Source organism: Gambusia affinis, linkage group LG01 (assembly GCF_019740435.1).
Source record: "Gambusia affinis linkage group LG01, SWU_Gaff_1.0, whole genome shotgun sequence".
NCBI lineage: Eukaryota > Metazoa > Chordata > Actinopteri > Cyprinodontiformes > Poeciliidae > Gambusia > Gambusia affinis.
Window position 1 is genome coordinate 16,566,683 of NC_057868.1, and position 11,520 is coordinate 16,578,202.

At 41.2% G+C, this 11,520-nt stretch overlaps 1 protein-coding gene across 1 annotated transcript; it reads right to left on the reverse strand.

The window, feature by feature from the left end:
* Nucleotides 1–5,257: 5,257 nt before the first annotated feature.
* On the reverse strand, nucleotides 5,258–10,661 carry pofut1 (protein O-fucosyltransferase 1). Its single transcript, XM_044128282.1, has 7 exons — nucleotides 10,434–10,661; nucleotides 10,040–10,161; nucleotides 8,586–8,768; nucleotides 7,567–7,679; nucleotides 7,258–7,450; nucleotides 6,790–7,032; nucleotides 5,258–5,873 (listed from the first exon to the last, which is right to left on the reverse strand). Exons 1-7 carry the CDS (start codon nucleotides 10,570–10,572, stop codon nucleotides 5,673–5,675), a joined length of 1,194 nt encoding a protein of 397 aa, XP_043984217.1. The 5' UTR covers nucleotides 10,573–10,661; the 3' UTR covers nucleotides 5,258–5,672.
* Nucleotides 10,662–11,520: the final 859 nt, after the last annotated feature.

An 11,520-nucleotide genomic window follows, 5' to 3' on the forward strand; every position in this document is an offset into this window, starting at 1 on the left:
GCCCAGGGGCCCCATCCTGACTCCAGCCCAGGGCCCCCATCCTCCTAAATCCGGCCCTGCTTTTGGGTACATATATATGCCATGCATATTTAATTATGACACCCACCGGGAGGTTTGTAGAGTGGGTGGGACTGCTGTATCGAGACATCTCCAGCAGAATTATGGTTAACGGGTTAACAGGTCTTTTCATTCGGACAGATAGCCTTTTCGCTCATGGTTCGCTCTCTTCTCTGCCGCTAAGCTTCATGGGAAAACACATAACAACATAACAGCACCCTCTAACCGCTACAATATTTTAGTAAATACGCTGAAGAACGGCAAACACTTGGAAGGCGACGCCTAACAGCTAAAGGCACTGGAGCCTCATCATGGTGGGTTCGTCCAGCTGAGTGACTTCAAAACGCATGGTCCGCCGCCTGACCTGTTGGGTCTCCTGGACTCTATCATCTTGTCTTAATTCATCTGAAGAACTTGATCTCTAATAAACAAGTCGAACAAATAGGCTCAGAAGGGATCCGTTGGTCTTGCCGATATTTGTCAAACACATCGTCCTCAGTTTCTGAGAATGACAAGCCCAATGATGTACTCTCTGTTACCTCATCAGTTTCCTCAGATTGGCCAAAGAGATGTTATAAAATTCACGATTGATGTCACGATTCTCTGCCTCAATGACAGCAGTCTCTTCTTCTGGAATTATTGTTTCCGCAGCAGCATCTCTGTCTGTTGTAAAAATGTGTCTTGATTTTGCTCGTGTTGCTCCCTGACAGGAGTAAGGACTTCAGTAAGAATCCTTGTTAGTTTCTTTTCATCCACTTATTAATATGCTTAAATTCTGCGGGTCGTCTCGTCTGATCTGAGGTCGTAGCCGAGTGTGGTGCAGGGCGGAGGAGGGGGACGCGACAGGGGCGGCTGTGCGAAACCGGCTCCGGTTTCCGCACATAACATTAATTAATAAATAAATAAATAAATAAATAAATAAATAAATAAATAAATAAATAAATAAATAAATAAATAAATAAATAAATAAATAAATAAATAAATAATAAAAAAGGTTGTGCCTCTAAAGTGAAACAAATTAAGTGGGAAGAGGAAGGAATTTTTCAGCATTACATTTTCTTTGCTGCTTTCACATCACAAGAATTTCATTTCCAAAGAACTACAGTCCAGTATTCAGAACAACCAGACAGATTTGACTTCAACTATTTCTGAAACCAAAGTTTGGTGTTTCAGTTTCAGTTGCATGAGAACCATAACCACTTTATTTTCATTTTCATCATTCAATTTTTAAGCTTTCACTTCTAATGACTAATGAGCCAATGTACTCCTAAAACCTACAAATTACAATACTTTTATTTCCAGTTTACTAAAGGCACAAACAAAGAACACAAGCTTGTTTGGTCTGACAAGCGTCAGACCAAATGCTTGTCAGACGTTTGGTCTATGGTCTGATATATACATATATATATGCTGGGCCGGATTTAGCAGGCTTACTGGGGCTGCAGCCCGGGGCTCCCCGCATTTCGGGGCCCCAAGGATGTTTTATATTTTGTGAATGGATAGTGTCAGAATTTAATCAATCACTGCATGATTTTGACAGCACCGATGAAAAATGTTCCAATTTGTTCTGGCAAACGTCCGTCTTGAATGCTTGCTTGTTATTGGTCCACTTTTGGCGCATCTTACGCATTGGGGAGGAGGAGCGTCAAGGGAATATTATTTTACAATGGCGGACAACCGAAAATATGACAGCGGGCAGAAAAGAAGGAAGAGAAAAGAAAAGAGCATCGCGCCAAAGAGGCGACAATCAAAATGCCTAAACTGACAGGCTTTTTTAAACCTGTTAGCGGAGATGGAGCAGAAACCTCATTATCCCCGCTCCTCAAACCCTTAGCTATGCTAACACCGGCACTAAGATCCCGCCAGAACCTTTAACCGTGACTGAGTCGGTGGCTGGACTGGCGTCTGTGGAGTCAGAGTCGGTGGAAGCGGGATCTTCTTCCGCAGATGGAAAGCGACTGTGGATCCGTACAGTACCGATCCGGCGCATTTGGGGGAAATTGACGAGTCCGTGAGCTTACTGGGCTGAGCGAGGACCGGAGAGCTGTCAAAATATGAATGTTGGCTTTCAAGCATCAGAACGGGTGTACAAGCATCAAAAGCGTCACTTCTCCAAATCTCACTTTAAACGCAAGATGTTAAATGGTGAGTATATCGAAGACCGTGGCTGCTCTACTCTCCATCCACGGAGCTGCATTTTGTTTTGCATTTTTCAGCAATGCTAATACTCAGTCAAACTTTGAAACTGGTTTCAGTGACTGGAAGCACGCAACTGAAAGCAAATGCCTAAACTTTAAAAAATCCTTCAGAGGGCAGCACTTTGGACTTACCTGGGTCAGGATATTTTCTGAAAACTACAGTATGCCTGATCTCTTTTTTCTAGAAGATATTGTTTATATCCATGTTCTGTCTGACTGGCAGAGAAGCACTTTTTTGACATTTATTTCCTCCACTATTTACCAAGAACTTTAAAACCAAAGAAACAGTTTGAGTTTTGATATATTCCACTTGTACTTATATGAACTTGTAAATGCTGGGGATATTTGTATAAATATTGTTTTACTCGCTTTGCTTTGTAAAAGTATATTTGAGCATTGCACTTTCTTGCACTCAATCTGTTTTATAGTTTGTGTTGAAGTCCAGGCAACAATAACTATTCAGTGATTTTATTTTGTGATGCAAGCATCATATTCTAGTTTCAACCCCAACATGTGGTTTAGTCTTTCTAGAAAAGAGTTCAGAGTTGTTTGTAGTTTGTGACAACTGGCTTATTAAAGTTGTAGGTTGTCAAAACTTACTGTCTGGTCATTTTCTGCTCATCCTCTAAAACAAAACAAAACATATATATATTTATATATATATATTTTTTTTTTACTCTAGCCCAGGGGCCCCCATCCTGACTCCAGCCCAGGGGCCCCCATCCTCCTAAATCCGGCCCTGCAGACGCCTACAGCATCACAGCAGCACAAAGCTTCTTGGTCCAAATCCTGGCTGGGAGAACTTTCTTCATTGTGTGTTAATGCTTTTTTTTTTTTGGCTTTTCTCATGAATACAGGACGTGGCTAAAGCGGTGCATAATGTAACCGATAAATCAGCCCAGATTTTCTTAATTTTTGGTTTATCTGTAATCTTTCTTGCAGATGTAACCAATCTTTACATTTTCAAAGGTCTGAAAATCACTGCCCCGTTTTGCTCTGCTGTGGTAGATGGCTTGACAGACCGGTCACCAGCTCACGTCTGCACACGTGCGGTTGATAGTCACCCCTCTGGGACCAGCTTACAGATTTTGTTTGCTATATTTAGCAACTTTTCAGACAAAAAATATGGGGTCAGCCAAATCAGCATCAGCAGATCAGACTTTTTAAAGATCTTGATTGGCCAGAAAACTACAATTGATGCACCCCTAGTTCTAAATGCCAAACTATTGCAAATGAGTGTGTTAAAAGCTGTCAGAATGGTAGATAGCTGTGACTGCAAGGGTTGAGGAAACAGTCTGACGGCCTTTTCAGGGACTTCTTCAGATTGACTGATCATATTATGGAATACCAAATCTAACTTCTGTTTTCTGGATGTTGAGCACATCTGGCCATTGGGCTACATAGACAGATACATACATAAACTGTCATTTTCAGCTTATGTTTCCATCTCCTAATAGTTTTTTCTTTGACTTTTTCCCCCCTTTTGTTATAGTTTGTTCGCTTCCATCAACACAAACTTTCTAGAAACTGTTCAGTTTTAATTTTTTCCTTTGCTAAACAAAATGAGTGCAGAGATCTGAAGTGATTGGTTTTTCCTTTTCCCCCTTTAGGTGGAGGATCTGTTACAATGTGTAGGCCGCCCCATACCCAGGCTCTGTTGTCTGTGTGGTTGACTAAGGAATCTGTGTATTTTATATTTGCACCCAATAAATAATTTCACCAAGATGTGTCAGGGCTTGAAATGAAGTCATGTTTTCTACAAACTAAAAGGTGAGAATAGAAATTAAAGTAGCCCCTCCCATTGTTTCAAAGATGCTTAAAGTTTAGGATTAGGTCAAAGGTTAGCCAGCTTCCCCCATATTAAAGAGTGATAACTGAGCTACATAATATTGGTAGAATTATTGGTCAGATTTCTAATTCTGAATGAGACTAACACAGATAAGTTTCACTATTTAATTTTTATCAGTTACTTCAAAAGTACATTGCGATGGATATTTGGTTTTAAATATATTTAGGTTTCTTAAAAATATTAGGTTTTTAAGAAACCTAAATTCAGAACTTGTTTGAAAGAACGATGTACTTCGATACAAGGAGTCAAACTGTGGAACGACCTGCAAAACGATGTTAAAAATGTTAAATCATTACACATGTTTAAAAGAATGTTAAAGATTGTTTTTTTGAAGAAGTATGAAATAGTATAAAGTCAAAGTATAGTATTGTTCAGTTGAGATTGATGATTGACCTTGTTTCTTTGTTCTTCCTTTGTTTTCTTTTTTTGTCACATAAGACAAATAAAAAAATTTTTAGTTTTTTTTTTTGTTTTTTGTTGTTTTGATCCATAGTTGAGAAAAAGGGGCAGATATTCTAAGATTATTTTCTTCTTTCTGCTACCTTTCATTTCATTTTTAAATTATTTTTTTTTCTTTGTATTGAATTTTTTTCTTTGTATTGAATGAAATGAATAAAGAGATTTCAAAAAAAAAAAAAAAAAAAAAAGTGATTAAGTCTTGATTACTGATTTGGTCAATGGATGTACCTACAACATGCTAGTAATCAGCTAGCATGTTTTAGTTAGGACTCTGGGGCAATGCTGGGCTGTTTGACCTTTTTTTCTTTATACCTTTAATATCTTAGCATGCACAAATATTTGGCCTTTTTTGTTTTGAAGAATAGGGGTTGGGGGTTTCTTCATGCAGGTTTTAACTGTCGGCTTAGCTTTGGCTCGCTTCCATTATTTTAACACTGCCTATGTACGCAAATAGATTTAGAACTGATTTTTCTAGTGCTGATGCTCCATAACCGACATGATGGCCATTAACTTTCAGCAACTAAAACCTTATGTCAGCTGATGGAATCTACTTATTAAATAAAATATGAAGGTCTCTTTGAAAAACATGTGACTTGTTTGAAATGTTGGCAAAATCTTCTTGCTTTCGTCTCAGGAAATCAGCTGATGATACTGAACTTTGAGCTTTAAATGAATGTGATGAAAAAAAAAAACATTCTTAGAATACTGATTTATTGATTAAAAAAAGGCTAATTACAAATCGTTTTCATACTGGTGTGAACTCAAAACTTAAATGAGTCTTGAAGGATGCTGTCCTCAACGTTCCAACTAGTGCTTGGTCCTGGTTTATGCCGCTTTTCTCTGCGTAAAAAGCAGACGATCATCACGGACAGAGGTTCACTGAGCCTCTAAGATGTCTTAAAAATAAATGAGCAGCAGCAGATAGATGGTGAAAACGTTCAGTAGGAGCTGGAAAACGTGTCAGAACAGTTCCCAAGGTAGCAGCTCTAACTCCCAGCCTTTCCTCCTCATTTCAGCTCAGCGTAAAACTGGACCTGCCTCTCTCTGAGACACGTCATATAAAATATCCTCACGATCCGTTTTACTATTTCTTTGAACTTGTCCCCAGCTCAGAGTTCTTGTTTCGGTTCTTTCTTTGTGTTGGTCGGCGTCTCAATACCAAAGAAAGAGGAGGACAGGCCGCGGACGTCTCTTTCTCTTTTCACGAATGCGGAGAAGGAGGAGACGCAGTTCCCGATGAAATGGTCTGCCTGTCCCAAGATGTACAAGTCAGTTTGGGCCAAGTCCGGCTGCAGGCTCACCACCTTCACCTGCAGAGAACCCCAGGGAGAACTGCTGTTAAAAGCAGGAGGGACCACAGCTGGGCTGGTGCTGAAAGACAAACCGACTACAGAAAGACCAAATCCTTCCAGGGTTTAAGTATAATTTAAGTTTCACTCATTTTTGCGGTGCTACTTTAGAAATACTTGCAATATTTGTTCCTTATCAAATCCCTTCCAAAATCTAAAAATAGAAGGACAAAAATAAAGCAGATTGGACACCAACATTTTTATTCTTTAGAGAAATTAAAAAGCTCTATTTTTGTTTATTGTCACATTGCTGAACATATGAAGTTAGTAGTGTAAACGTTTGACTGCCACCTACTGGTGGGAGTTAGCGTCACCCAATCCCAGTCTTTTTGACAATTTTGTGGAATATTTAATAAATCTGGATAAATTTGTTTATTTTACATGAAAAACTGGAGGGACTGGTTCAGTGTTACTGTAGAAGGAGCAATATTTGCACTGCTTATCGTTATTAACTTTAGAATTTAGCCAATCATGGCGGCAGCAAGTTGCACTAGCTGTGTTAAGTAAGTTCTGATTTCCTCACTTCCTGTTTGAGGCGCTGCATGTCTGGAGAAATATTCATTCTGGCTTTGGGTGAATATCCTCTGGATCAATAATCCTCTGGAAGGATGTTTTTTTTCCCTCTTATTCATTTTTGGCCAGTTTTGATGCAAAACCGTGGAAACGGGATCGTTTTTACAATCGAGAACAGCTTTAGCGCCTCAAAAGCTCAAGTCATTCCTGAACTACAACCCCAAATCAAAGAGGAGTGAAAGAGGAGGATCAAGGATGCCCCACCAATCATATCCCGACTTCGTCTCTCTGCTTGGCTTCTGAACCAACAGACATATTTAAAGAGGAGCAGAGCTGCTAACAACTGAGCTACTTGACAACCCACCTTGCCCTTAAAGAGCTTCTCGATGTCTCTGCTGTGGGACTCAGAGTCGGTGGCGATGTAGACAGAGCGGGCAGCGGTCTTCCTCACCCAGCGCTGCACGGTCCGGCTGATCTCCTTCAGGTCGGGCAGGCAGGCGCTCATGGGAAGGGGCAGGGCCGTCTGGCGGTTGTAGCCGACGCACTGCGGCGACGCCATGAAGTGAGGCCCCGTGTCGCCGCTCTCCAGCAGCCGGCAGGCGTTTTGCTGGAGAAGAAGCAGGAAGAGGCCGGGTTCAGAGCCGGACCTGCTGCGGGTCTGACAGATATTAGGCCTGGGATTTATCAGGAAACCATGTGCATATTGTCACCAATATGTATGAACTGTGAGCCTGATCTACAGAACCTGATCTACAGAACCTGATCTACAGAACCTGATCTACAGAACCTGATCTACAGAACCTGATCTACAGAACCTCTCCCATCATCTGACCCAGTCGATGCCGATCCTCAGGTGGATGCCCACATACGGTCTGACCAGCAGGGCGGCAATGTGCTCCTCTCCCTCCTTCACCATGTTGGCTGACCACACCACGTAGCGCTGCAGACCCACATGCTCCTCCACCACTGGGAACTGGGCCGGAGCGCCGGGCAGCGCCAGGACCGGGTGCTCAGAGGCCGGGAACCTGTTCCAACACGAGGAAATCAAAATCCATGTAGCTGAAAATAACGATTAGATTGAACCGGAGCGGCTCTAATACACTATCAATGATTTTGTCCTTGTGTACAACAAAGCTCTTACTTCTTGATCCACTGAGGTTGGTGATAAGTGCTGAAGGAAATCCCTCCGAACAGGATGGACTGGTCAAACTCCACGCCCACGTAGTCCCAGAACGGCCCGAAAGGATTCCCGTCCTGGAGACGGAGCAGAAGCGTGAGTCCAGACTTCACTAGGAAGGCACCCAAATGGACATTTGGGTCGATACCGGTAACCAGGGTTTCCCCTAATGTCATATAAGCCTGATGGGCCACCAGGTTTTACTTGCATTGTTTGTTTATTTGTTAGGGGATTTTTTTATACACTAATAATAATCATAGCAAAGAGGGTTAAAGAGTCTCTTTGGTGAAACGGTTATAAGCACGAAGGCAACAGAGTATGTGAACACAGGGAGGCTGAAATCACCTGACGTTTTATTCACAGGAACTCTGTAAGCACTTCCTCTTTCTACTGTTCTACATGCTAACAACTTGAGTGAATAAAGTGACACTTCATGGATAAAGAATAAAAAAAATTTGGACGCTTTAATTAGGATGAAACAGCTGAAGCAAAAACAAAAAGTCTGTAATTTTAGATGTTTGCCTTTTCAAGACTTTATAGTTGGTGTTTTAACATTGCTAGTAATGCAACAAGGTGGAATTAAACACGGGTTGTTCATATCGGCCCAATTTTATTAATTAGTCATCAAAACTGATGACTAACATGGGTGGATGCTGATGGCGACGCAGCAGGAGGCAGAGCCTTTTCAATCATTCCAGTGTTTTACTGGGACGTTTTGTGACGTACCAACACAAAGCACTGCATGTTGTGGGCTGAAAGGAAAGTTATAAATGCTTTTATAGACGTATAATAAAAATGTGTGGTGTGCATATGTGCCCCAGTTACTATGATACACCAAAATAAATGCCGCTCAGCTATAGAAGTCACAAAAGTAGCAAACAGAGTCTTCCTGTTTTGAATGTAGCCTCTGTATAAATGTAGCTGTTCTGTGATGGATTACTGTTCAGTTTATTAGCTGGGATTCAGTATCCATGACCTCTGACCTTCATAGGGCAGGTCTTCCTGTCTGCGCTCCGCTGTGCTGCGGTCTCAAAGCAGTAGGCCTTCCTCTGGCCTGGGGGCCAGTATCTGGGAGCGAGCGCCTCCATGAAGTCCTCCAAGCTGACCACACGGTGGTAGGCAGACAGCGCCCCCAGCTGGAAGAACTCCCGGTACGGAACATGAACCTGAAGGAGAGAGAACAGGAGCATTACGCCACTGTTAGCCTTTTAGTTCAGCCGTACGAGGCGGCACGATGACATGACTTTGGTCCCATCAGAGATTTCAGAGAAATGAAGGCGCCGAGGCGGAAATTCAAACTGGAAGACTCTTCAGCCACAGCTGCATCATCCAACGTTCATCCGCATCGGCCCATGCACCATCATAGCCAATCACCGATCAATCTTCATTTGCTTTCCAGCCGTGCTCTCTCAGCTCCTTCTCCACCTCTATGCTTCGGGCTCCTTCAAGCTTCCACCGTTTCTCCGACCGCCACCACCAGTGTGGTGCCGGGGGGTCCGAGCGCCAAAGAACTTTAATTCGTTTATGTCAGGAAGACCTTTTTTTTTCTCTCTGTGTGTTTCTCTCCAGGTTGAAATGGTTTTTCATTTGATAACATAAAAAAACAAAAACAAAAAAAGCATAAATTGACCGTATAACAATTTTATCTTTGGGAAAACATTAATGTTTCACCCCCTGGGGCCCACAGCCCCCAGTGAGTGGGCTGCAGGTTTAGAGTGACATCAGCCCACCCAGGGCCAGCCATCTTGCTTTACACCTGGTTTTTATTTGGACTTCAAAATTCAGGTTGACTCCCAGAAGTGATGACTGAAACAAAAGTAACTATTTCAAAACTTTCTGTGTCATTTTTTATAAAAGTAGAGAAAAACAGATTAAAATCAAATTTGGTATGAAAAGAAAAGAAATACTGATTTTATTTTAGAGCCATATCGCCCAAATTGAACCTAAAAATATGTTCTTAAAAATAGTTGACTGGATTAGATTAAAGGTGAACTAAAGCTCTTATCACTTGAGCTCACTGCTAAAGCTATGTGACCAGGAGATGAGAGACTTTGCATAAGCATGCAGCTCATGGACTGAAAGAGTTTTGGAAAATGAAATTAAAGGAAAAATGAGAACAAGTTGCATCTGCTGATAGCATGACTGAGGATTTCATTTGGTCTGTAGTTTAAGATGGAGCTCGTTGAGCCTATTTCTCACATAAAACGCATGACAGTAGTTTAAACGTTGTCTCTTAAATTACAGACTAAATGTTCTTTATTTTTGTGTGGAAGAACCATTTTATTAAGGCAGGTAGTCAAGCTTTACATCTGGATGCAAAAGCTCAGAAAGGAGAAGACCTTTGATCTGCTCCAGAAACCTTACTTGACCTTTGAACAGGAGGTTTGTTCATCCCTAATCCATTCATAACCCTCCAGGAGTTCTAAGCTGTACTTACATTGGTGTAAGGCGGGGTGTGGTGGCGGTACACTATCCAGGGAGGGACCGCTAAGGTTCGGTTCAACATCTTAGCGAAGGCGAGAGATCCCAGGAAGTGGTCCGCCTGGTTCCCGAAGCGACCTGAAGGAGAAGAGCAGGAGGTTTCTCAGTTCCAAGCAGCCGCTTCTCAAAATAACCCGTCATTCCTCCATCACTGCGAACAGCTTTTAGCCGAGCCCTGGAAACGCGTCCAGACCGGAGGTATTTAGAAACCATCTTATGAAAACACAATTTATAGACTCAGTAACCAAACTTTTAAATCCCCATGGTTCCATCCTCTGAACTTCTGAATATGAAACGTTCAATTTCAGCAGCAGAAAACACAGATATGAAGCTGTGAATAAAAGTTATACCCATGCAGGGACAGTAGAGGACGTAGCCATTTTCATCCCACTTAAGTTCTTCACTAGAACCCAGACAGGCACGGAGGAGAAGAAAAAGAAATCCAAGTTTTCCTCTGAAAAGATCGCCTGCTTGGAACCTAACCGCCATTGCGGTTCATTGCTCTAACGCTGCTTGTTCTGCAGTTCACTGACAGCTGGCAAACGAGGGCTCCGCTCAATGCTGCCACCGCGTGGTTCTGAATCTATTTCTAAATGGAAATAAATACGTTTTGCTTTTTAGCCACACTTAAATAATCACATTTAAACATCAAACCTATTTTAATATTAGACAAAGGTAACCATAATTAATAAAATACAGTTTTAAAGTAATAATTTAATTTGTCAAAGAAAAGAAGCAATCTAAGTCCTATGTGTATAGGTAATAATGCCACGGCCTCTCAAGCAGACTTCTCTTTGACTAGGGCTCTCCAAAACAATTCTTTTTAAGTTATTTAAACAGCCTGAGACCATCAAACACACATCACCATGTTGACTATTGTTGACGATGATGAGAATCATTTTATTTTCTCCGTATTGTGTTAGCGTAGCACAGTCAGAGTTGTTGATTAGCTTTTGGAGTATTTTGGTGGTGAAGTCTTACCACTGTTCAATGTTTTCCCATTTGTGGATAATGACTCGCTTGACAAAATTCACACTTGACAGATAAAACTTGGCAGATAGATAGATGTCCCTGACTCATCTGTTCTATATCATTCTTTTGATCGGAGCATGATGTGTAACTTTCTGAGACATCTTAGCTTGCTTCTTTGCTTGTTCTTTTTTGGTGATTTCTTGGTTCCATAGATGAGACTGTAATCAGCTGTGACAATTGACACTGAAGTCAGCTTTCATAGAAATATCGTTAATTCAAAATTTAACAAGTGGGATCAATTCCTTCTTCACATAGGGATAGATTTCTCTTATATTCATTTATCATTTATCTTGTCTTGGTATTAAAATTTGTTACTTAATTTAAATTTGACAAAAAAGTAAAACCACAAAGAAAAAAATAAAAAATAAAAAATAAATTGTAAGGTTTCAACTGAAATGTTTTCAG